Source organism: Miniopterus schreibersii (genome assembly GCF_964146895.1).
Source record: "Miniopterus schreibersii genome assembly, chromosome: 18".
Taxonomy (NCBI): Eukaryota; Metazoa; Chordata; class Mammalia; order Chiroptera; family Miniopteridae; genus Miniopterus; species Miniopterus schreibersii.
The window spans coordinates 14,743,446-14,769,884 of NC_138121.1; the positions used below are offsets into that span (position 1 = coordinate 14,743,446).

Here is a 26,439-nt window from a genome sequence, read left to right on the forward strand (position 1 = left end):
GGCAGCAGGAGGCCCAGAAGTACACAATGTTTTATTGAAAAAAGTTAGGACTCAGCTGGCTGGCTCCATTAGGCTCGGCTTGGTGGGGGTCCCTGCCCACAGTAGTCTGAGCCAGGTCTTCCTGCAGGCGAGCTGGATAGGACCCCCTCCTTTGTCACCCTTCCCCTTCTCTCTGATGGTGACATCCCAACAATAAATATTCAATAAATAGCATTCCTGGGCTGGCTGTCTCCAAATCCAATGTCAGCCCTACCAGTCTTCTCCAGGCCTCCTGGGGTGCTGAAAGGGAGAAAGTCCCCAAACCTCTCAGGGTCCTATAGGACCCTGGATCCATCTCCATTGCCAGGCCCAGGCCCAATCTCCAAAGCTGGGTCCAGGGTTGGGCCAGGCAAAGCAGGACTGGCAGATGGGTGGTGCTGGAGGGGGTGTTACCCTGAACACCTCCACTGTAGGCCACAAGTCTGTATCAGGCTCAGGAGTAGATGGTGATGACTTCACGGCCACCGCCACGAACCAACAGCACCCGCTCGAGACCCTCGGTCAGCACCTCCAGGAACTCCATGTCTATAGGTCATCAGGTTAAAGAAGCAGCACCAGGACCAAGGGGTACCCAGGGAAGTGTGCCATCAATCAGAACCGGTATAACCTGGCACCCAGAGTAACCTCACATGTTGTCCACCTCCCCGCTGCCAGCCTCTCCACAAAAGGATACAGTTCTCATCACCCTCACTGTTCTTGGGTGGGCCAGGCATGTTCAGTAGGACCAGGCGCGCATCATGGGAGCGTGTGACAATGACTTCATTGAGCTTCACGGCAGTGTGCATGCGCCGCACATTGGACTGATCCCTGCAGGTAATGGAGTTGATCATGGGCCCCACCCCTGGCCCATCCACAGATCTTATCCACCCTCCATCCACTGGCCCCAATGTGGCTGGGTCTGTTTTTGTTGTACTCACGGCTTAATATGCACCAGTTCTCGGAAGTTGTCAGGGGTGTGGCTGGGGTCCCAGGGCTCAGCTGCCGTGTACTTATCTCGTGTCCATGTCATCTGGATCTTGTCAGCCCCAGCTGCAGATTCATCCTCCTCATCTGAGTACAGGCTCTCCAGCCTTAGGACTGAGTGCCGGTCCTTGACCAGCTGAGCCTGAAGAAAATCAGAGGAGGCAGCCTCAATGTCATGGGAAAAGAGGACCTCGCTGGCTCAACATGACCACCTGGCTGCAGGGACATGGGCACTGACATGAGTGGGGCTGGGGTAAGTCATTCTGATGCCCCATCTGATGGTGTCTCCAAAGGCCTGACCCTGCCACCTGCCCATGCCCTGAACCAACGCCACTGACTTCTCGCTCCCGCTCAGTCTTGGTCAGCCTCATCTGCCGCAGCATCTGGGACCGCTGCTCCATCATCAGTGTCCGCTCATACGTATATGCAGAGATGTCGCTATTGTGCTGGGGAAAGGGTAGGCTGTGAGGACTGGGCTGTTGAGGGGCAGGCTATCCACAGAGCCACATTGGGGTGGATGGCTCACCATCTCCACCACCTCCACCTCTGCCTCAAGGCGCAGGTGGTACAGGAAGACGGCCAGATCCTTCTTCATCTGGATGCTATTGTCATCCATCTGGGCCACTGTGAAGATGCGCATCCGGCACTTTCTCCAAACCTATGGCAATGTAGTAGTTGGGTGTTTCAGTTACTCCCCACCTATCCAAGGGCCCAGCCCCTCTCACCTAGGCCCACCCCCTGGCCCACCTTGTGCTGGCGCAGCAGGAAGGGTAAAAGCATAAGCATGCCGCCATCGTGCACAATCCACCACACGTCAATGTGGCCCTCCAGGTAGCGCTCATGGTTGCTGGGGTAGAAGGCGATGTTCTTGGGCACAAGTAGGGCCAGGTGGGCAGCTGTGGTGCAGCGCACGGTGTCTGGGGAGGAGGGACACTGCTGACTGCCAGCCTGCAGCCCTGTTCTCACTTGAGCCTCGACCCCCATCCCCTGTGGCTCAGCCCAGGCCCTGGCCCCTCACGCACCAATGAAGGTCTTCCAGGCGCGTGGGTCCTCACTCTGTCGCCAGCCATAGGGCCAGCCCAGCACCACGGAGTTATGCCTCATGCCACCCAGGCCACAAGACTGGATGAGGTGGGCCAGTCCCTCACGAACCTTGTTGGCTACCACCACCTGGCAGAAACCCTTTACTTTCTCAATCTCCATCATGTTCTTGATTGTCTGTGGGGAACACATGAGGCTCAGAAGCCAAGGCCATCAGCATCCCCTCTGCTGGGGGCAGGGAAGGGGAGGAGGCAAGCTGCCCACCCAGAGGCCATGTTTTCAGGATGGGACAGCCATACCCACCCTTGCTTATAGGTGGCAGCACTACTGTCCACCTGGCTGTCCAGAATTGGTCCCCTCCCCTATGTGCCAGCTGCAGTCCAGACACCTGTAGTCTGGCTCAGCTCCCTGCCCCCTGTAGCAGGCACCTGCTCAGCGGCCTGGGCCTCGCCAAAGCTCTCCAAGAAGCTTCCCTGGATGACAGAACCAACGATGGTCAGACCCTTGCCGGCCTTCAGCTGGGAGGCGAAGGTGAGGAGCCGTGGGTACTTCACGTGAAGGTCCTCGTCTAGCTTTAGTAGCACTAGCAGCTGAGGCCTGCAGTAGCCAGGCGGGGAGGCAGCCTGAGACCAGGGCCAGAAGTTTCCAAGAAACCCCTTTTCTTCTTCCCTTCTCAGCTCACAGGCTCCCACAGGTTTGGGGAGCAGAGATCCAAGGGCTCAATAAGCAGGATAGCACCCCTAGCAACCCCAGGATGGGGAACATGGACCAGGGAGGGGGAGCCAGCACCTCTTGACTGTCCCACCCTCACAGCACCCCCTGAGAACCTAGAGTGGCCTTTGCCAGTCTGGGTGTGAACTCACCGCCAGTTCTTGGTGTGAGGAGGCCCCTCCTCTAGCCGCAACAGTGCATAGCGGGCAGCACTCAGGGACAGACCTCGGATCCCGTCACCCCATTCCTTCTCAGCCCTACAGAGGCCACCATAAGCTGGTGAGCCCCTGGTCCCACCCAGGGGATTCTGTCCAGGTGTATGTGAGATGGAGGGGTGCCAGGCCCTGAGTTTCAGCCCCCCAGCCCCAATACCTATGGTGCCTAGCAAAGGATAGCTCAGCTCCCCACAATGCAACATACAGATCACCCCACTCTTCCCAACCAGGTGGCATCCCCTCACTCACCCTTGGTACTCAATGTACTTGTAGATCATGCCCGCAATGAGCATGGCGACCAGGGCATAGTACCAGGAGGAGACAAACATAAGGGCCAGGCAGAGGCTCATGCCCAGGAAAGACAGTGCCCTGCACCAGAGAATGGGAAAGGGTCAGAATCAGCGAAAGACCAATATGGCCCCAGACCAAGCTCCCCAGCCCCTCAATTTCTCACCAATAAGTGAAGCCCAGGAAACTCAAACCCCATCCTGAATGGGTCTCCTGGCTTCCCCAGAGCTCTTACGTCAGAAGACTTGGTTCAGGGATCCAGGTGGTGCTCACCAATGATAGTACTTGAACCGGGGTCGCCAGTTGGGGGTCCTCAGGAGCGTTTGCACAGCACAGGCCAGGTTCACAAACAGGTAGCACATCAGAAAGAACCTGCGTCACAGGGGCTGGTTGGTACAGAACAGCCTCCTTGGCAGCCAGGTACCTGATATCCCTGCGGTGCATGGGCTGAGCCAGGTCTTTACAGCCTCATAGCACCCATTCCTATGCCTGAGGCAGATGGGACTACTGCATAGGTGTCCTCAGAGCCAGGGCTTAGAGGATGGGCAACTGTTCACAGGCAGAGGAGGTGGGAAAGGGGAAGCAGGCAGGGGGAAAGGCGAGTGCAGAGCTATGAAAAAGGACAGTGCCAAGGAGTGCTCAGTGTCTGGAGACAGCTAGACAACATCAGGCCCCTGGCCTGGGTGACCAGTTGGATTAGGGGCTGTCATGAATGTGGGGAAGAGAAGGTAGGGAAAAGTGCCATTTTGAAGACACTGAGTTAGAGACACTTGAGGGATACTGTGTAGATGTAGGAGACTGGGACATGGGCGAGGTCTACTGTGTGAACCCTCCAGGAAGACAGCTGAGGAGCAGAGGGCTGAGGGGAGGGGCACCAACCTCTACCTTCTCCAGCTGGCTGGAGAAGCGCAGACAAAAACTCAGGACTTACCAGAGAGGGCATGTCAGGGAGCAGGGACTCCCTATGAGTGGGAGTGGTCAGTCCCATCAGGGCTGCCAGGAAGAGCCACATGATAAAGGCTGAGATATATCCTCTGGTTTAGGTAGTGAGGGGTCACCACCCAAGACAACTGTGGGAAGATCAGATTCAGGTGTGCACTATGTGTGGGTGGAGCTGGGCAGTACTGGGTGGAGGTATGTTGAAGTGGGTGGGGAGGAGCAAAAGATCATTATGGCCTGTCGCCGGGGTGGGGGTGGGGGTGGGGGTGTGGCTGCTTCAGAGGGAAAGGGGACCTGGTAGACCTACAGGCTGAGTGGGGCAGTGAAGGGTAGTCCCATCATAAGCAAACAAGCAAGAGGGGGCATTGGCAGCGGAACAAGATATTGAGGAGAGAAAGTGCGAGCCCCAACAATGGCAGTAGTAAACACGGCAACCACGTGAACTCTGCCTCAGGGACCCCTGGAAATTGCCACATGCTGACCACCTCCTGTAGGGCACTGGCAGACTCAAATGCCCAGTTGATTACAAAACTTTAAAAGCAAACAACTTTGAAAACCGATGGATGGGGCAGTGGTGGCTTAATCAAGGTGCCAGGGACTGGGTGCATGCCCAGTCCAGGAGTGGAAGGTAGCCATCTGCCTTCTCTGGGAGGCTCCCACAGAGGGCGTAGGACCCATTGGTCTCTTCTGCAGAAGCGTCAGGCTCACTCTTGAATGCAGGGGTAGGCTGAGCTCTGGCCGGGCAAACATCTGCCCATACAACCCAACGTGTCCAGCTGTACCCTCAACGCCAGACAAGGTCACAGGGAGCTGCTGGGGCCCCTGGTTCAGGGGTGCTGAAGGGTTCAAGGAACCTTTCCCAAGACCAGCCCCTTGCCCTGCCCTGGACCCCAGCTCACATGGATAGAATGGGGGCCACCATGTCGAGGGAGGCAATGAGGATGCCCAGCTCAGCGATGAGTGCCGTCAGGAGGAGTGCCCATGTTGGTTCACCATTTGCCTTCCCATGGCCAAATACCTGCACACACCAGGGTCAGTGGAATCAGCAAGGGAAGAAGCTGGTCCCATTATCCCCATTCTACACCTTGAGTAACAAGCCACAGCCTGGCCTCTAGCATCCTCAGGCCACACCCATGCTTTTCCCAGTAAGTTCCACAAGTTTCTCTGCCCACTACCTCTCCAGGCCTCTCTGCTCTGAATGAGCTATAGATTGGCCATGAGGATTCTGGGTTCAAGCCACTCTGCCAACAGCAGGGCAGAGCCAGAGCCAGGGCAGCTCTCAGCAATTCTTCATGATGACTTTGTGGCCTTGGGTCACTATGGGCCCCAGCGGGATATAATGCATCTGTATACCCTGCCCTCCACCAGTGTGAGGAGCCAGGAGAACCCCGCTGTGGGGGAGTGCAAAAGGGCTCACCCGGAGGAAGGGGATGATGTTGTCCTTGGCGATGGCCTGCAACAGGCGTGGTGCCCCAGTGAGGCTCTGCAGGCCGGCGCCACAAGTTGAGAAGAAGGAGCCAATGACAATGACCCAGGGCGAAGGCCAGGCCAATGTGCCCACCACCAGGTTTCTGCTGACACCATCACCATACCTGCAGGGGCCAGGCTTAGGCCATACTACATGCAAGGAGCCCCCCAAACCCTGGATGGGGCTGCCCAGAGTGAGGGATGTCAGGGGTCAGGAAGGATGGCTATTGTGGGCAGAACTCTGGCCCCTCGGCACTGAAGTCCAGTCCACCAGCCCCTGTCCTTTCTCCTCGTCCCAGCCCTGATCCCATGTCACCATTCTCTAAGAAGCAAAAGTCCTCGTGGGGCCTAACCTACCTAGTGGCACACACTACCATTGGCAACCAGCAGCCTGAGGACATGTGTGGGACCATGTGTTTGAGGGGGGCTGGTGTCAAAGTAGACAAGAGCTAAGCCCACTGCCATGGGGAGGGACCCAGCTCACTCACTTGTCCCGGAGAACCACGCCCTCGATGCAGGCGCCAAAGAGAACCACACTGCTGAAGTCTGCGGTTGCGTCAAGGAAAGCTGGGCCTCCACTGACACTGCTGCCCCCACTCATTCTCACATAGGACCCATGTGCCCCTTGCCCTAACCTTAGCCAGGAGACTCAGCTGAGCACCTACAGCTGAGGGTTTCGTGATGTGCACACACTCGAGTGTGTGATGTGTGTGAGGGGGAAGGTATGTAAGTACGCATGCACGTGTGATGGTCTGTGCACGCCAGCTGGTGATATACGAAGGCAAGTGCCTCTTGCCCCACTTCCCCTTGCCTGCCCCAGGCCTGGGAAAGGATACACACAAGAGAGGTGGTAACAATGGCCAGAATGGTCCCCACTGGGATGGACTTCTGGGCATCTCGGAGGTCACCAGAACGATTTGAGCCAGCCATGATGCCTTCAAAAACAATGAGATTCCCTCAGGGGCTCCCAAGGAGAGAGGGCAGGGCTGGGAGGGTGGGGAAGAAGGGCTTACCTGTCACAGAGGGGAAGAAGATGCCGACCAGCACGGTGAAGGATGTGGCAATGTCAGCCACCACGTACAGGGCCAGGTTCTCCTTCAGGCCAAGGGCATCTGTGGAGGGCAGCCCATGCTTCTCCACGACCTCACCCTTCTCTAGGTAGGTGCTCCACAGGTTCTCTGCAGGGGCAGTAGCATCACCACAGCAGCCCCACCTACTTCCCAGGGGCAGTTTAGGGCAGCCCAACCAGAGGCTGCAGATGTGAGAGGCTCTGGGGGTTCAGGGCAGCATCAGCTACAGGGAAGGGGCTGTCTGGCTAGAAGTCTGACAGGCAAAGGGTGCTGAAGCCAGAGCCTTGTCACTGCCTGCCTCCTAGACAGAAGCCCTTTATGGCTCCTGGGAGAATAATCCAGGCAGTGTCAGGGCTGTGGCTGGGGAGAGAGGGGCTGCCAGAACTTTCTGGGGGCTGCTGCAGGCCTGGGACACTGGCCAAACAGGCTCTGTTCACCCGAAACCTAGCTGCCAGGAGCCAGGCTGAGAGGACACTGCTGGGCCTGGAAGGCAGCCAGACCTGCCCCCCATTCCTCAGCTGGCCACACAAGGATGGCTCTGTGATCCACTTTCCTTCCATGCTCATTCCCTGCCCCCAGCTCGGCCTGTGGGTCAGGAGCAGGAGGACAGGAGTGAGGACGCACCCTGGAGCAAGCCGGCAGCTGCACCTGGGATGCCAGGGATCTCGGTCACATTGTTGAGCAGGAAGTAGGGGTCACAAGAGTCAGTGGTAAGGTTGGAGCTGTGGCAGAAGAGGCTCCAAAGCCGAGTGGCCACTGTCTCATTATCCATCATGGCCGTCTTGGCACAGATGTCAAACTGGTCCCGGGACAGGGTCCTGTTGCCCAGCATGCACACTCTGCGGGGAGGGGGAAGAATCATCACCAGCTCAGTTGGAGGTCCCAACCTGTTTCCACCCTGCAGACTCTAGGACTCAGGGCATCAAAGGCCATCTACTTGGGAGAAGTGTCAGTGCAATGCCTAGATATATTCCCAGATTACTTACGGAAACACAGGGGGGTCAAAAATAGACTTGATGCCCCCAGCATAGATGGAGAGGATGGAGATGATCACACAGGCCAGGAAGAGTGAGGCAAATTTGTTCACATACTTGACTCCAACAAACACCACCAGGGTCATGAAGGTTAAAAAAATTGTCCCATACACTCGCATGTTGTTCAAGGTGGCACTTGATGAGTCATGAGTGCCCGTTGGGTAAAAAATTGCAGCTGGTGGGGCAATGTAGGTCTGAAACAAGAGACAGATATAGAAGGTTCAGTTTTCCTATTTGGAGAGTGAATCACATCATTTTGTTTTTTTTGTTGTTGTTAAAAAGTATACAGAAAAAGCCAGTTACAAAAGATCACATATTGTATAATTCCATTTACATGAAATGTCCAGAATAGGTAAATCTGATTAAAGACAGAAAGCAGATTCATGATTCTCTAGGGCTGGGGGGAATAGAAAGTGACTACTACTAAGTATTGGTTTTCTGGAGTGATGAAATGTTCTAAAATTGATTGGTGATGGTTGCACAGTTCTGTGACTATACTAAAAACCTTTAAAATTTATACTTTAAATGGCTAGTGAATTGTATAGCATGTGAATTATATCTTAATTAAAGCTGTTATTTAAAAAGGACCCAGACACAGGCATCAACTCGAATAGCTAAACAGCCGAAGTGAACAGTTTGAGCAACAAAATAAATAATGATAGTACTGGATCATGAGCCAAGAATAAAATAAATATCCAGGAGTCCAAACTGATATAAATACATGATAGAATAAATAAATAAATGGGGAAAAGGACAAATTTTCGTTACAGAAGGAACTCAAATAATAAATGTAGGAATGTGGGAAATATATATAAAATAACAACAACAAAAAACCCCAAAAGGTTTATGAGCTGGGTCCACACTACAGGCAGAGGACCTGGAGATGGGAATTGCCAGGCAGTTCCTCTAAATATCTCCTACTGTCTGGATTCCCAGGGGTGGGCATTTGTTGCCCTGTGATTGCCATGGCCCCTCCACCTCTTCTCCCACAAGCTAGGGCAAGGTCAGTGGGGAGTGGGGAACATACTTGGGGCTCATGGAGGGGGCACTGACCTCCAGACAGGGTTCTGTGGCTGCTTACCCTGATTTAAGGACAAGGATAAGGTAGATCTGAAGGGCCTTGGCACAGAGACCTAGGGGAGACAGACCTGGCCAGAGCCCACACATGTCCAGGCAGCAGGCTCTACATCACCAAGATCTGTCACTGAGTTAAATGCAATAGTTTACCGATCACCTGCCACTGCTGAAATGGGGCCCTGGTAGATGGAACATCCAGGGCCAAGGTGAAGGGAGCCAGGCCAGGTCCCTTCCCTGCCTAGCCCAAACGGCAAGGGGTTGAAGGGAAGACTGGCTTGAGCAAAGATCTTTTTCCCTCAAGGAGGCTCCCATATTATAAGCCCCAGACCCTGGCCAGAGGTGAGGGAGCAGGGGCAGCCTGAGCCTATGGGAAAGGGGCTGTTAAGACAAGATCAGAGTTGGCCAGGGCTTAGCATGACTCACCAGCAAGATCTCAATGGCTCCCAGGATGTACATGGCCGCAGCAAATGTTGTTCCCAGGTAGAAGCACAGGCCCACAGCACCTCCAAATTCTGGCCCCAGTGAGCGGGAGATCATGAAATAGGAGCCCCCAGCTACAACAAAGAAAGTGTACATAGGTCAAGGCTGGTTCTTCTTCAAGGGGTCTCCTTCCCGACCACCCCTCACAACCACCCAGAGGGACAGGAATGAATTTTACCATTTACAGATGAGCAGAAGGGTTGGGAGATTTGCCTAAGGCTTCAGGGTTAGTAAGTGGCCAGGCTGAAGTTGGATCCTGCCCTGTGACTCCAACACCCAGCACAGAACAGTGAAATGGCTATTTTGCTAGGGCAGTTATAGGTTCAGCAGTGCCTAAGTGGCCCACTGTCCCCCAACTCCCTATACTTAGGCCAGTCCCCACAGCCTCCTCTGGCTGGGTGTGTCCTATCTCAGCACACCTCACCCCTCCTGAGGGCTGTGTCTGTTAGTCTGACCCCTCGAGACTGTGGCAGGGACAGTGTCTTGTCTAGTTCTTTGTCCTTAGGGCCAAGCACAGGGCCTGCCATTGAGTAAGTGCCCATGGCTGACCCTCCTGCCCTAAGTCTGTGTTTCCATCAGAGTCTAACACCCTTGACAAGACTGACAGAGTCAACACTGGGCCCCAGGGCCAGCAAGGGTACGGGGGACAAGAGTGATCTCATGTTGCTAGTTGAATTTGCTCCCGATAAAAGATCTCTGGTGAATAACTTGGAAACAGGAATCAAGAAACTTTAAAAGGTTAATCCCTTTCATGCTGTAATTCCACCTTCAGGACCCTCTCTTAAGGGAACTGCCAGGGGTGTGAACAGAGATTTGTGTGCAAGGCTGTTCACAATAATACAACAGTGGAAAGGTAGAACCCAAGAATAGGAAAATAATCACATAAATTAGATAACATCCTATAACTCCTACTAAAACAAACTTTCCCCAACATTTGGGAAATACACACATACACACACACACAGTATGGGGAAAACAATATATCAATACTTTACAAGACTCTAAGACCATGCACCAAAAGGCTAACAGTTATGAGTTCAGGATGGTGGGATTATGGGTACTTTCAATTTTCCTTTCTACATTCTTATGCACTTTCAAACCCTTTTAGGGGTAAACATATATTGTGCCCCCATTTTATCCTAATACTAATAAAACTGTTATTTTTTTTTAAAAAAAAAAAAGGATCCAGACATAGCCCTGGCTAGGTGGCTCAGTTGTTTGGAGCGTTGTTCCATACACCAAAAGGTTGCGGGCTTGATTCCCCAGCAGGGCACATACCTAGGTTGCAGGTTCAATCCCTGCTCAGGCTGTGTATGAGAAGCAACTGATGTTCTTTTCTCTCTCTCTCCTTTCCTCTTTCTCTAAAATCAATTTAAAAAACATATCCTTGGTTGAGGATTAAAAAAAAAAGGATCCAGACACAGACACAGAAGCCAACCTGAGTGGCTAAACACCCAAAGTGGAATAGTTTGAGAAACAAAATAATGAAGTACTGGATTATGATCCAAAGAATAAAATAACTATCCGGAGTCCATACTGATATAAATAGATGATTGATTAAATAAATAAACAGGGTCTCTGAAAACCAAGTCCAATTTCATCATCCCTGCTGAAAGCCCTCTGCACTGTCTACCCTGTAATCCGTGGCGTGGGCCACCAGGGGCACGCCATCACCTTCTTTGTCAGTCCCAGCCCCTTTTATTTTATTTTTTTTAATCCTCCCCCAAGGATATTTTTTTTCATTGCTTTTTGGAGAGAGTGGAAGGAAGGAAGAGAGAGAGAGAGAGAAACATCAAAGTGAGAGAGACACATTGATTGGTTGCCTCCCAAACGCGTCCCGACCATGGCCAGGGATCCAGCCTGTAACTGAGGTAGGTGCCATTGGCCAGAATCAAACCCAGGACCCTTTAGTCTTCACCCCCAGACCCATTTAAAAACAAACAAACAAACAAACAAAACACAACGTATCTCAAACTCTGCGAAGGATGCTCCTAAATGATGCAACTGTCATGGATTCAGACCCCACCAAAGAACTGCTTTGGGAACGGGAACAATGAAGGTTTCCGGTATGTCAAGGTGGATTCTGGACCCATTACCCCCAACAGGCCAAGGGTGGGGTGCTCACCCACCTGGAACCACTCCATTGGTGGCGATGGCGCTCATGGAGATGGCCGTCAGCAAGGTCTGTAGGAAGGAGGGCCTAGATGAGCAGTTCAGCTAGGCAGGCTCTGTGGGCAGCCATGGCCTCTGCCCCAGCTAGGATACTCACACAGCAGCAGCAGATGAGCACAATGAGGAGGGCCTGTAGCACACCAGCCGTGCCCACCATCCAAGTCAGCCGCAGGAAGAGGATCACCCCGAAGATATTCTGCAGACAGGGTAGGTACACCCCCATGAGAGTGCCCATGCTGGGCGCCTATGGAGCAAGAGGGGAGGGGGAGCCATAGAGCATCAGAGAGGCCCAGATGCACCATGGAAGGCCAACCCCAATCACTCAGCAGTCCCCAGGGTGTTTTATAGAGAACAAGTTGGAGAGGGGCATCCTGAGTGGAGTTCTGGGGAGTACAGGGGTGGGGTGACAGCTAGGATATCTATGTTGGCTTTTATATATAAAGACAGTTTGGGACTGGGAAGATATAAAACCTGATTCTTTTTAAAACGCCATGTGTGAGCTTTTGAGCTTCACCCCCCCTCAAGGTACTGCCCCTTCCCTTCCTCTCTTCTGTTAAACTTCTGGAACGAGAGGTCTGTCTTGGACCCCTACCTTCTCACCCAGGCCCCATGTCACCCAAGCCAGAATCTAAGAAGTTGCCCCTGGCCTCCCTCTCTCCAGCCCCCAACTCCAGTCCAGGTGGACACTAAGTCCTATCCAGTCTGCCTCTCAAGCTGCGCCTAGATCAACCTGCCTTGCCTCAGCCTTAGTCCCTTTAACAGGGACTATGTGCAGCCTAAAGGCACTACACTTGGGGCACCTGGATAGTGCTCTCCTGTGCCTATCAACCTCTCCACACTCCAGCCCACTCTGCTGCCAGGGCAGGTCTCAGGAAACCAAGTCCAGTCTCATCATCCCTGCCAAAAATCCTCTGCACCATCTATCCTATAATCCACCAGTGGGCCACACTTCTTGGCTTGGAACACAAGGTAAACCCCATCCCTTTTTGTTAGTTTATTGTATCACCAGTAGGCCCTGCAGGTACCCAAAAGGTAAGTGGTGCCTAGTGAGTGGTGCCTTGGAAGGCCCCTAGGATAATGTGTTGGGAAAATCCTGCATAGAGTTAAGTCTCAAAGTTGAAGGGCAGGTGAAGAAAGTCTAATGGGCATATGTAGGCAGGATTCCTCAACTAAGGGCAGAGTAGGGGCCAGCCAGGGGGCCAGGGCAGAGGCTGAAGCACAGAGGCAGGGCAGGTGCCTTCTTGAAGAACTGAGTCCTTATGAGTGCAGCCCAGGGTAGTGGGGCCTTAAGAGCTTCCACCAGAGCCCCAGCAAAGCCTGCTGTCCTAGAGCTAGAGTGGGAAAGAGAACTATGTGTCCTCAGGAATTCTTCTGAAGGGTCCAGGTCTGGGGCAGGATCTATGTGCAGCCTAAAGGACCTCAGGAGGGCCCAAATAAGAATAAATAGTTCCCAAAATTGTCCTGCACAGCCCTGGCCAATGTGGGTCAGTTGGTTGGAGCACTGTCCCATGCACGGGAAGGTCAAGGGTTTGATCCCTGTGGGGGGAAGTGTACGGGAGACATCTCACATCTATGTCTCTCCACCCAACTCTACCCCTCTCTCCCCACCTCCTCTAAAAAAATTTAAAAAATTATCCTGTAGGTGACAGATACACCTCACCTGGGCTCTGACAGCCCTTTTCAGAGGCCCTGGACCACCCACTGCAATAGTGGCAGCTCCTAGCCCCACCCCAATTCTAGGCTGAGTCACTCTGGAAAAAGCAGTGTGGGAAAGGGCAGGGCCAGAAATGCTTTCTGCATCTCCAAATAACCTCTGGCAGCCTCAGAAGGTCACAAGGCCGGAGCCAGAGTGGAGTGGCTGCTATGGAGAGGCTTCCTAGGATCTTGGCATGGTCTGATTAGAGGCCCACCCTTCCTGCTGTAAGCCTTACTTTTCTAAGGCCCCGCTCAGACCCACCCTGGGTAAGGATCATAGCTTAGTGGCCCCAGCTCCTTAGCTTCCTACTAATTCACTGTAGACTTGGCCAGGTTCCTCTTTCCTCCATGGAAAAACTTGGAACTGGGACACAGAGGCATCCTCTCATATCCTTAACTAGGGCCAGGTGAGTTGGGTAGGTAAGCTAAGGCTGGACCCCAGCATCCTCACAGGCTCCTCATAAGGCCAAGGAACTATGGCCCTGCTTCCAGGGTTCCTTTTGACACTTGTTGAGATATGCACTAGCCTTTCTTAGGGACCTTTTTACTGCCAACCGCCAGCTCCCTGGACTTGGCCTTAAGGGACAGGGAAGAGGCACTAACCCAAGGATCCTATTACCCACTGCAGGCAACCCTCAGAAGCTAAGAACTCTATGCAGGGCCGAATAGGGAGAGCCAGAGACAGGGTTCTCTGCTATCTGCAGTCCAGAAATGCCAACAAAATCACAACCAGCAGGATACAGTGGGGGTCAAGTCTGTGTGACCTCAATATCTCAGCTGACCTCTCTGAAGTGTGGGCTGATTTTCCTCCCAGAGAGGCAAGGTGAGGGGTGCATATCAGCCTGGTCTACCATCTCTCCTTGGCCCACTCCAACAAGGCCCAAAACTCAAGCAAGTCTGAGGCTGGGGACCGGGCTTATCCCAACCAAGAGCTCTTTCTGCTTGTGCTGACCTCCAGCAAGAATACTACAGCTAGTGCCAAGCTCCTTCCAAACCACAGCCACTTCCCAAACCTCAGGGAATCAGTAGGTGGAGAGGGAGGGCTCCTTACCCCCAGCCCTCAGTTAGACTGAGCCTCCTCATACAAGGGAGCTAAGCAAAGATATGCAAAGTCATCCTGAGGAGAAAGAAGAGCTGAAAGGACACAGGCCTGGATATGGACCAGGAAGGGGAACAGGGAGCCCCAAGAGGCAGTTTTATGCTCCTATCACTCCCCACCCAGGTGCTCAAGGAACCCAAGGGCTGCTGGAGTGGTGTGCCAATGAAGCCACATAGTGAGGGGCAGAAAGGTCTGGTTACTTGTTCTAGGTCACACAGCCCCAAGGGACAACCATGTTCCTGGTTCCAAAGGTAACACCCTTATCCATCTTGATGGGATGCCAGTGATCTGATCTTTTAATAGTCACATATCTCACAATAAACCCACAAATGTGTCTCCCAGTGTTACACATTGATCTTGTCTAGCTCAGTCATCTTAGGAAAGTTACTTCATACTCCTGACACTCATTTTTTAATCTGTAAAATGGGGATATAATAGGACCTGCTTCACAGCTTTGCTGTGAGATGATCTACAAGAACCCAGGCGCACTGCTTGGCATGATGCCTCGCACAGAAAGGGCTGAATAAAGGCAGCTGTCACTCTCGCTGTCATTTGTGAGGGCCCCCCTGTCCCTCTACCTCCTTAGCCCACCCCTTGAAGCCTCCTTAAATCCAAGGCACTCAGTGTCCATCCTCCATGCTCACCACACCTGGCACCCACTTTCCCTGGGATGCTCACAACCATGTGGGGAATTTGCCAATTCCGTGACATTGAGCCTGTCTTCCCAGGAGAGGCACCTCTGCTGTCCTTGACTAGCTTACCTTGGCTGTTCTCCGGCGAGTACCCTCCCCACTTTCAGCCTCCTCATGCTCCTTGGCACCCTGTGTGAGGTTGGTGTAGCTGACGAGCTTGCCCAGAAGAGATGATACCTTTGGGCGGATGTCCAGCTCTTCCTGTAAACAGAGCCACAGCGCAGTCTGGCAATGGGCCCAGCTGGCACCAGGCTACCAATGTGTAGCCAGCAGCCTGGCCTCTGGCCCCTTGCCAAGCCCTGAGGCAGGCCTGGGCCTGATCCCAGCTCTTGCCTGGGGAAGCCCAAGCCAGCCAACTGGGCAGGTGTGGGCGCCACACCCCAGCATTCAACACTCAAAGGCTCAGCCCGGCAGCTGCTTCTCTCTGCCCCAACTTGGCTACAGTCACTACCAACCCATTTGTGAAATCTACCTGCCTCAGGGGAGAAGGCAGGGCAAGGAATGGCTGGCAGACAGGCGAATGGTACACTTCATCCTGCCTGTTCTGCCTGGCCACCTCCCAGCTATGAGTGGGCCTCTGGGACTCACATCTGCCCTCAATTCTCCCATAAAAAGCTACTCTAAGGAAGTCAAAAGAGGGATGTCTGGGACAAGCAGAGTCTCTTATTTGCTCACACTCTGATCCTTCTAGATGGTCCATCTCCCCCCAACCCTTTCATTCCCCAAGGTGGGATCCTGGTCCCCTAGCCCATTCTCAGGCGGGGCCAGGTCAAGGTCTTTGTTGCAGAAACTTGCTGCCTTTCTAAATCAGGAGGCTTCCCTTCCCAGAGGTCACAACCTCCAACTGGGTGTAGGCTTTCCCTGCTCCTGTAGCTTCTCCACACCATGCCTCCACCTACCTATGCCCACATTTAGTCTTTCCCTGTCTGCCAGCTCCCTTCTGACCCTATGCACAAGGAGAAACTGGTTTGGAGTGAGAAGTGAAGATACAGGTCTTTTGAGGCATGTGGAGATTAAGGCATCTATGAAACTTCCATGGGGGCAGCTGAATGTGTGGGTCAGAGTTTAGGGGCCTAAACCATGCCCTGAATCCAGATCCAACTTCTGAGTTTGGGTCTGAAAAGGATAAAATTCAAATTCAGAAGCACAAAATTGGGAGTTTCCGGAGAGGTGTCCACTGAGGCGTAGATGTGGAGAAAGAGGGTAGATTCAGTGAGAAGGGCCAGGCTTCAGTGAACTTGAGGGGCACAGGGCTGGAAGAGCCAACCAAGGACGAGGAAGAGTTCACAGGAGAGAAAAGAATCATGGACTATGAGAAGTCTTAGAGTGAAGGGAAGAAAGGAAATCCTGAGGTGAGAAATCTTGAGAGGTGTCTAGGTCTGCATGGAAGGCAAAGGTGGATAACCCTGGAGGTGGTAACGAGGTGGGGTTGTGAGTGGCCTCGAGGAAAGCAGTTTCATTTCAAAGGGCCAAGGGAATCACAGCCTGGTTGCCAAGAAGACGAGGCAGACAAGAGGAGACTGGAGGAGGAGCCAAGACATAATAAAGAGGCACAAGTGTCCAACCTGCCCGCTTAGCGAAGGCTTGGCTTCCTACAGACCCCTGCCCACCCATCTGCCTACCACACCTGTGGCCCAGAATGGCTCCTCAGCTACCTCAAACAGTGCCAGGTTCCTGTCATAGTATTCGTTTCCTCTGGAAGCGTCCAACGGACAAAGGAAAGGGCTGCTCTCTCTGTGGTTGCCATGTCCTGTGGAGAGAGGAGAGAATCCCAGTCAGGGCCGCCTCCTGAGTCCTCAGCCAGCACTGCTCGCTCCCCAGCAGGCCAGCCCACAAAACATCATTTCTGTGGAGCACTTCGGGAGTCAGTGTTAGCAGGTTGGGCCTCAGTTTCCCCATCAAATCCCACCAGTCTCCTTGAAGAGCCAGTATTGGCAGAGTGGCCAATGACCAAATTGCAGCGCGTCACTTCCTTTGGCATAGGGAACCTGTGTGAAGGCCCCAGACGCACTAGCTGTCGCACGTGCTAACACCGAGGGGCGGAGCCTCTGCAAGGGGCGTGGTCCGGCATTTGCTCGCCCTCAACCCCCCCCACTCCCATTGGAATACCCAGTGAGGCGGGCGCCAGGGCCTCGGTGTCCTCAGGGCCCGCCCAAGTGCTGCCCTCCAGGTAGATGAAGCCACACAGGGCACCTTCGGCCGCCATCGTCAGAGACCTCCAGCTAGCTGCCCCACCATGCACCGCGCGGGTAGCCAGGGGCATGCTGGGAGGAGGGGCAAGCAGGAGGCTGTCCAGAGAGCGGAAGTGGCTCAAGATGCTGCCGAGGGTCGCATTGGAAAGCGGCGCTGGGTGGGTGTTGGACTGAGAAGGGACCGCTGGCAGGAGCCGCTTGTTGGCCTCCTTGCCCCCAGATCCCGGCTGCTTGCCCAGACCAGGTGCGTGGCCTCCAGTCCACCTTCCCCCAGGCTGGTGAGACAGTGCCTCAGCTCCAAGGAAACCTCGCAGGAAAGAACCAGATGCACTTTTTAAAAATAAGCCTGCCTCAACTCTCAAAGTTTGGCTGATTTTTCTGGCCACCCAGTATTAGCACTTTTCCCTGTTTTCCAAACTGTCCCTTGTGAGTCACGGTAGGTGACGTGCCCAACTTCCCATCAAGCAGGCAGAAGGCACCCAGTATTCCTTTTCTGGTTGCTAAGTGGTTGTTTTTGTTTGTTTCTCTCCCTCCAGACAGTCTGGTAGCTGCGACAGTAGCTGGAGGCCTCACAGCAAATGGGAAGGTGACATCTTGGTTCAAAGAAGCCAGGTTGGTGTTGCAATGACTGGCAGCAGTGCTGGCCTGGTGTCTGGTGATGGGGGCGGCAACGGAAGTGTTGTCACTGACCCAGACTGGTGGGGTATTCGGGCCATTCACTGGCGATCCCTGGTTTTGTAAGGGCTACCTGCCAACCTTTTCTGGTTAAATAGCCTATAATTTCACTTCTCTTGTTTACAGCTAAGAGTGCTGAATGATGCACCCTCCGCCATCTGATACATCCATTGGTATGAGACTTAACATGCCTTCTCTAAGCCAACAATTACTCAGCAGGCGCTGCACTGTGGATTCTTTATTACTCAAGAAGACTGACAGGTAAAGCTGATGGCAATTTTGGGGGCAAAGTCCACTCTTCCTTCTAACAGAATGTGAAAGCAGTACATCACCTCATCTAGGAACCTGGATTATCTAAGTGAGCCAAGCAGCTCAGTCCCACAAGCTACAAGGCCGTGTGTAGGCCAATGCCAATGGCACAACTGACCAAGGCAGCAGAAGGTCAAACCAGCCCACCAAGCCATGTTAAAACCTTCTGGGGTCACATAGCTCCTTAGACACCCTATGATATTTGATGCTTGTTCAGAATCAGGATAAGGAACCACAAGAAAAATCTGAAAACCCAGTAACATTGCCTATTACACTGATGGTCCTTCTGTGAGAAACCTCTGAAAAATACTGTTGGAGTTTTGTGACAAAAAATGTCTCCCCTGAATAAGTCAGATGCTTAATTTTGTCAAAATATGGCAGCTATAGAGCTCATCTTTTTTCCCTTTCTGCCTTGGCTGCCAGGAATATCCAAGCTAAATTTATTCTTTAGATGCAGTCACCATCTGTGTCATCTAAGAGTCCTTACCCCATTCCTCTGCATGGTTTTTCTGAGGGTAAGTCCTTTGGGAAGACACCAAGGGGCAAAGCCTGCAAGGAGGGGCATGACATACCTCTTATCCTTTTATGAGGTAGGTTTGAAATAAATTATAAATTATTCTAACCACTCACTACAGTCTGCCCTACTATTGTTGCTTTGTTTCTCTGAGGAGACGGATCTAGTATCCAGAAAACACAGAGCTGGGCACAAAGCAGTTCCCCAAAACTGGCTATGGATGGTCCTCCAAGACCCAGCAGATCCATTGTCCCTTCAGCCATGACTCCAGGGTGCTTCAGAGTCCTTCCAAGGGTTGCCTCTAGTCCTCACAGCAACCCTCCAGTAGATATAATTTATTCCCTTTTAGAAGCAAGGAAAATAAGGCTCAGAGATTCAGAGGCAAGTCACCCAGTAAGAAGGGCTAAACTTGGGTCCCAGGATCCACCAGAGTCGGGTAGGAGCTGAGCTGCAGGTTCCCTAATCCTATGCTAGGCCCCAGTTCATCCCAAGATGCACTCCAAGGTGGAGTACAAGCTTTTAACTAGAGAAGAGTGTCTGGGGTTTGCAGTTTGGCCAGGGTGCACATACCCAGGGCTCCTGGTGCTCAGATGGCTGGCAGGCTGGCTTGGATTACTGACCCTCCCTCTCTGTGACCCAGGGCAACTTGCTTACCCTCTCTGTGCTGATTTGGCTTCCTCTTCTATTAAGTAGAAATAGTAACACCCACTCTTCTAACTGCCCAGATGCATCAGAAAAAGGACATCTGGTGCTAGACACCCAGCAGGCATTTCTTGGAGTTCCCCAAAGCCTCATTTAAGGACAGCTCCCATGGGACTGTGGGAATATGTGTGTATGTGTATGTCAGGGGGTGCTCTAAGCAGTGTCTGGGTGTCTGTACTGCCCTCAGCTATTCCAAAAATTCCACGGCAGGTCTGGGCATGCCCGCCAGGCTGAAGCTGCTCAGATACCACCTGAAATCCTGGGTGAACCAGAGCATGGCCTGGGCCTGGGGGCTGCCTGTGAAGTACACATATATGTGTATTCCTAGCTGCAGCTGTGAATGCACCAGCTGCAGTTGGGTATCCAGGTGATACTCCTGATCCCTCTGTTCACAGGCATCTGCCAGGGGTACTATAACCTCTACACATACTCCTTGGAGCAGAGGTATGGCCCTTAAGAGATTCAAGTACCAGGCTGGGGGTACCCCATGAGATGGACCTGAGGCTCACTGTTTTCGTGCCCCCAACCCTTTGTAGTCCCCACCAAGAGGGGTCATAATCACTCACCAGGGCGCAAAGTGTCCCCCATACCGCAGACACAGCCAAGGTCTGGCTGAAAAGGAGTAAGAGGAGGAGGGCTGATGTGGGAGGAGCTGGCGCAGCCTAGAGGGACCTGGCAGGACTCAGCCAATGTGGCTCCAGGTCCCTCCAGTCACCATGTGAGAGGCCAAGGCGGGTCCAGAGGCTAGGCTCAGCTTTGTCTGCCCACTGGTCCAGGCTGATCCCAGAGATGCAGCCCAGCCCAGTCTTTGGGAGAGAAAGCCTCCCAGAGCTAAAGGGGACAGGGATGCTGGCTCCTGCTCTGACCACTGGAACAAGACTAGGGGCTGGGGTGTGTGCATGAACATGGTTGTCAAGCCTATAACATCCCATGATGTCCAGCAGCTCATGCCACTGCTCTGTGCCATCTTCCCACACAACAATCAGGTGGCTCACATATAGCCACCACCCACATCAGGTACGGATCACCTCAGTCATGTCACCATCACAGACAGATCAGAGCTAGGTGAAGATCACATCACCTGCCCTAGTCGGTTTGGCTCAGTGGTTAGTGCATCAGCCCTCAGACTTAAGGGTCTCGGATTTGATTCCGGCCAAGAGCGAGTACCTTGGTTGCAAGCTCCATCCCAGCCCCGGTTTAGGGGCAGTGGGGAAGGCAACCAATCGATGTCCCTCACATCTATGTTTTTTTCTCCCCTCCTTTTGAAAAGCAATGAAAAAAATATCCTCTCTGAGGATTAAAAAAAAATAAATCACATCACCTGACATGTCACCAACACACATGTTCTCTGCATGTCTCCATCATGGTCAGTCACAGACACAGGTATTTGCTATCAGTGATATCACCATTCTCATCACTGGCATCCCTGCAGGAAAGAGGCCCTGAGAATGTGCTACCCTGACACCACCTTCACCCTGTGATATCACACAGCTACACGCCTGCAAACATGCATATGTCACTATACATGCAAACACGTGTTCTCAGCAGTGTTCATACTCCAAGGGGGCCTCCTGGAAGGAAATGGAGAAAGGGGCATGGGGAGAGGCGGGCGCCTGGGAGAAGGGAGGAGAGGCTCTCCTTCAGGCCCAGTTCTGATACCTAGGCTAAGAGGGTGCTGGAGTCTCCAACTCTGGGTTTGAATCCCCGGTGCAAATTATATAACTGCTCCGTCTGTCACTCCCTCTTAAGTGTGAGTAACAGGACCTATCCCAAGGGGGAAATTGGTTGCATTAAGCGAGTTAATTCACATAAAGCACCCTAGACAAGACTGGTTCCGTGTGAGTACTCCTCAGATGCCCCTGTACCTACAGGTCTAAGCGGGGATCGACCCCAGTGCGCTCACAGGCAGATATGAACAGACTCCGTCAGCAGGCACACACTCCTGCAGGCCGAAATTCAGGGAGGCACAGGGATGGGGGAAGGGAGGGGAGTCTTAGTGTCAGAAGCGCTAAAGAACAAATGGGTAGGCAAAGCGAGAAGAGCCTGGAGGCGGTTCACAGGTGAAAGGGTTGGGGTCCGGGCAGCGGCTATGCTCCCAACCGGGAAGGGCCAGAGATGGAGGCTCGCCGCTATTCCCGCGCCTAGGGGCCCCGAAGGCCTAGCCTCTTTAGTCCGCCACGTCTGCAGCCCCCGCCCGCGGCTGGCTAGGGAGGAGCTCGGGTGGGGAGGGCGCGCCGGGGCCCAGGAAAATAGTGTCTGCGCTCGCGGAGCTAGGGACTGGTGGCTGCGGCGCAAACTAGGAAAAGTTAGGCCCGCATCGACGTGTGCGTGATCCGGCCAGGTGTCTGCGTGAGCGCGGGCCTCGCGTGGTCCACTCCACTCCCCTCCCTTGTCCCCGCCGAGGCCCCATCCGGGTGCGCCCTCACCGTCAGAGTCATCCCGCTCGGCGCGCTCCCCGTAGTCCACCCAACTGAGCCCCTCGAGGTTGTCATAGTCGCCGCGCCGCTGCCCGTCCACCGGCACCACGGTGAAGTGAGGCATCGCACGCCTTCGGCCTTGCCTCACCCGCTGCCCCGGCTGCCTGCCCAGCTGTCCCCGCCGCTCCAGGCCCGCGCACCCCGCCCGCTCACATTCCTCCCCGCTGCGCTCACTTCCTCCGCCCGTCCCCCGGGCCGCCCCTCGGGGGCGGGGAGCTGGAGGTGCTGGGCCAGCTCCTCCCCTAGGGGGCCCCTGAGGAGTGAAGCCCCTCTGGAGACAGGATTTCTAGTAGCTTCAAGCCCTGGGGAGGGCCTGATTGCTGTGTGACCTTGAGTGAGGAACCGCCCTCTCTGAGCCCCGGTGCGGTACTTGTCAAAAGAGGAAATGCGCTTCCACCCCTGGGGGATGCCTGAGGGCAACCTGAGGTGGGGCGCGGGGTGCACTGCCTCTGCGCTTTGTGCCTAGTAAACTCTCAGCGACATTTCTGTTACTCAGAGATGGGGAAGAATTGGCAGGACGGATCCAAGATCGCAGAGGTCCTCCCAGTCCTGCCCAGGGACTCCCACCATTCCTCAGTACCCCCTATCCATTTCCTCATCCTCTGCCTCCCACCTCTCCTCCCAGTCCTTGGAAACCCAATCCCTGCAAACCCAATCCCTGTGAAGGTCCATCCCTTCCCTGCATGACCTCACTACAGTCTCTCCCTGGTGGAGGCATCTGGGGATTCCGGTCCCTTCCCCAGAGCCTACTGCCTCCTCCAGAGGAAGGAGACACATCCCCCTAGCCCTGTCCCCTTTGCGCCTTTGGGAGGCTACTTTCGGTTCTTTAGCCACAGTCTTTTGCTGTCTCACTTCCTGGGGATTCTTTACCCAAATTGTTTACTTATTCTTAACTTTTCTTTCACTTTCTACTATATAGCTTCAGATAACTTATATATACAGTTGACTTTAACATCTTTATCTTTCCAGGCATCCTTTCAGCTATTTCTCTTTCAGAAAACCCCAGAGCCCGTCCTACTTGTCCATTTTTTTTATGGTTCACAGGGCTTTAGAACATGAGAATCAGTGGTATCTTCCCAACCAACCTCTGACTGCGCCCTGAATGCCTCCTCTTCCCAGCCTCCAGCTCTAGGGTAGAATCGGTAATCAGTCCCTGGGCCTTGCAGAAGGAGCTCTGAGCTGACCCCCATTCTGGTCCCTACCCCACAGTCACCCCAGCCAGGGCTTGTCCACTTGACTTCCTGTCCCTCATGCTGCCTTCAGCTGCCCACAGTAGCAGCCTTCCAAATGGACTCCTTGCTCAAGATAGAGCCACTTCTTCTGAAGAGAAAGCCCAAGCTCTCTCTTGGCCCACAAGACCCTGCTCCATCTGGCCCCTCCAGCCTCTTTAGCTGCACCTCTCGCCATCCTCCAGCCCAGCCTCAGCCCTTCTGGGTTTTTCACTTCCTTAAACTCAGGGAGTTTCTGCAAATCATTTGTTGTTCACTCTGACAGAATGCCTTTCGACTCTGCCCCCACCCTCACTTACCAAACTCCTCTATATGGAGGTCTCAGCCTGGAGCACCACCTCTTCCCCAGAAAACTTCTCACACAGATCCTGACACCCCACCTCACTCTCCCTGGATTGTGTTCCCCTGGGGGCACTTTCCCATCGTAGTATCCACTGCAGGGAGAAATGCGTTGCGGGGATCTTTGATTAATGTTTTTCAGCCCAGCTGGTGTGGCTTAGTGGTTGAGCATCGACCCATGCACCAAGAGGTCACTGGTTCGATTCCTGGTCAGGGCACGTGCCCTAGTTGTGGGCTCGATCCCCAGTAGGGCATGCAGGAGGCAGCAAATCAATGTTGATGTTTCTCATCAATGTTTCTATCTGTCTCTCCCTCTCCCTTCCCCTCTCTGTAAAAAAATCATTAATGTTTTTTGTGCCCACTAGATTGTGGATTTCACAAGGGCAAGATCTTTTTGGTCTTGTCACTTTGTTATCCTCAGGCCCTGGCCCCAAGGTGCATACCAAGGTGCAGTACAAGCCTTTAACAAGAGAAGAGTGTTCATTTGTAATTTTGGGTTTGTAATATGGCCAGATGCATGTTCTCAGCAGTGTTCACACTGCTCCCACCCTGCCATCAGATATTGCCTCTCTCCTCAAGGGGTGGGGTCAGGTGCTGTGTGGGAGAGATAGGTCACTAAAGCCCAACTGACAACCTTAGCTCTGAGGAACTCTGTGGCTAGGATACAACTTCTAATCCATTCATTGACTGACCAAGTAGCCTGCACCATCAGGGTACTCACAAGCAAAAATAACCTCACAGGCAAAAAGAAAGACATTTGAAAAGCACAGACATTTCAAAAGAAAACATCCATCAGGAAAATTATTAGAATACACTGACCAACAATTCAAGATTAGCCTAAGAAACATATTACAAAAGATAAGGGAGAATATTAGCAATATGAAACAAAAAATATAAAAAAGAATAAACAGAAATATAAGATATGAAAAATATAATTGTTCTAGTGATCTATTAATACATAAATTATCCCCAAACATAGTGGCTTAAAACAATGATCAACAAAAACATTAATTTGCTCACAAATCTTTAAGTTGAGTAAAGCTTGTCTCTACAGGGCATCAGTTGGGGACAGAGGATTTACTTCCAAATGACTCACTCACATAAATAGCAAGTTGTTATTGGCTGTAGGCGAAGAACTCAATGGGCTGTGGACCCTCAGAGCAGTGGGTCCTCGGTATGTGGACCTGTCCATGGGCTGCATGGCTTCCTCATGGCATAGTGGCAGCAGTCCATGGGTAAGCATCCCAAGAAGCAGGGAGTAGACGCTGACAGTTTCTTTAGGCCTAGGCCTGGAAACAGGCACAACATCACTTCTGTGTATTTTACTAGTCAAGCAGTTACAAAGCCCAGATTCAAGAGGCAGTATGAAGGCACATAACCCATCTCTGGATGGGAGAAGTATCAAAGAAATATGGGACCAGGTATAAAAGTTACTGCAATAATATTTGAAACAAAAAACACAATAGGTGATCTAATAGCAGAAAGTTACAATTGAGGATGAATTAGAAAATTGGAAAGGCCAAATTAAGGAATCTTCCCAAAAGAAGAAAGAAAAAACAAAGGAAGAAAAGATAGAAAAGAGATATAGAGGATAGAAATAGAAAATCTAATATCAGCATAATAGGAATTCCAGAAAAAGAGTAAAATAAAAATGGAGAAAAAGTACCACATGAATGAACCTTGAAAACATTACACTAAGTGTAAGAAGCCAGACACAAAAGGTCACATATTGTATGATTCCATTTGTAAGAAATACCCAGAATAGGTAAATCCACAGAGAAAAAGCAGATTGGTGATTAGGGGGAACAAGGGGATGGTGAGTAACTGCTTAATGGGTATAGGATTTCCTTTTAGGGTGATTAAAATGTTTTGGAACTAGATAGAGGTTGCACAACATTGTCAATGTACTAAATGCCACTGAATCATTCATTTTAAAATGGTTCATTTTATGGTATGTTAACTTCACTTCAGTAAAAAAGACATTGCTGGAACTATAGGGAGAAACTGATAAATACACCATCACAGTAGAAGATTTCAACACAACTGTCATGGTTACAAATAGGCCAAGAAAAAACACACAGCTAGGAAATAAAAAAATTTTAACAACACAATTAATGAACTTGACCTAATGGACATGTATATAGTTCTATATCCAACAATTGGAAAATTCCATATTTTTGTCAAGTATACTTGGGACATTTACAAAAATTGATTATTGGTTGTGAGGAATACCTCAGTAGAACTTCTGCTTCCAGCCATGATGGCATAATGGGGGCCAAATTTACCTTTTCTTGTAAATTAAATAGAACTGTATAAAACAATGGTTTTCAGACATTAGACAATAGGTGATACAGGACTGTGATCACAGATGAAAGAGAAATAAATGATGTGAACCCTATGATTTTACTAGCTTATTGCCTAGAGATAAGTTCCATGCCATAGTGTGGGAGTGGGAGGAGGGGTGGGGAACTTCAACTCCGAATGTCATGGTCTTGCTGAATTGAGGAGAAAAATAAACCCTGCATTTGGGAAGGCCAAAGCAGCTAGAATTTGCAGGGCAGAATACCATCAAGGAAGAAGCTGTACAAAGAGAGAAGCCTGGAGATCTACAGAGGGCCTCTTGAGTCATCCAGAGGATTGATCTGTACACACATAAGAGGAAGTTTATATAAGACCAGAGAAAGAACCACTGGAAAGATGTTGGCTAAATAATTCCTGGAGCACACATAGTTTGTGTTCCTGCCAGCTAGAGTGAAGGACTTTTTCATATACGGGGCATTGCTTTAGTAAATCAGGCTAAATTAGCTCTAGATGAAATAACAGTTGTCCTGACAAAGCATTGAGGTCACCCTGTAGAAGGATACACACATCCTCCCCAAAATTTGGTTCAGATGTCATGACTGATTAGGCTACATGCACTCCAAGAGGATATGGAAATGTTATTACATAATGAGGCTTTCTGGGGAGAAGGATGACCTCCCAAGCCAGTCCGAAAGAAAGGACACTGACTTGAAGCTTAT

The 26,439-nt window shown here is 52.0% G+C and overlaps 1 protein-coding gene across 2 annotated transcripts; it reads right to left on the reverse strand.

Moving 5' to 3' along the window:
- Nucleotides 1–10: 10 nt before the first annotated feature.
- On the reverse strand, nucleotides 11–22,017 carry SLC12A4 (solute carrier family 12 member 4). 2 transcript variants are annotated; one of them, XM_081120117.1, is made up of 24 exons: nucleotides 21,801–22,017; nucleotides 16,638–16,732; nucleotides 15,052–15,183; nucleotides 11,594–11,740; nucleotides 11,454–11,508; nucleotides 9,268–9,398; nucleotides 7,720–7,961; nucleotides 7,358–7,572; nucleotides 6,677–6,841; nucleotides 6,500–6,598; nucleotides 6,152–6,209; nucleotides 5,614–5,788; nucleotides 5,096–5,214; nucleotides 3,531–3,629; nucleotides 3,219–3,338; nucleotides 2,907–3,011; nucleotides 2,472–2,640; nucleotides 2,025–2,220; nucleotides 1,750–1,919; nucleotides 1,529–1,660; nucleotides 1,341–1,448; nucleotides 957–1,144; nucleotides 713–846; nucleotides 11–564 (listed from the first exon to the last, which is right to left on the reverse strand). In XM_081120117.1, exons 1-24 carry the CDS (start codon nucleotides 21,913–21,915, stop codon nucleotides 473–475), a joined length of 3,261 nt encoding a protein of 1,086 aa, XP_080976243.1. In that variant the 5' UTR covers nucleotides 21,916–22,017; the 3' UTR covers nucleotides 11–472. The 2 variants fall into 2 exon arrangements, with proteins under 2 accessions (XP_080976243.1, XP_080976244.1); XM_081120118.1 differs by lacking the exon at nucleotides 2,907–3,011.
- Between the last annotated feature and the right edge of the window lie 4,422 nt (nucleotides 22,018–26,439).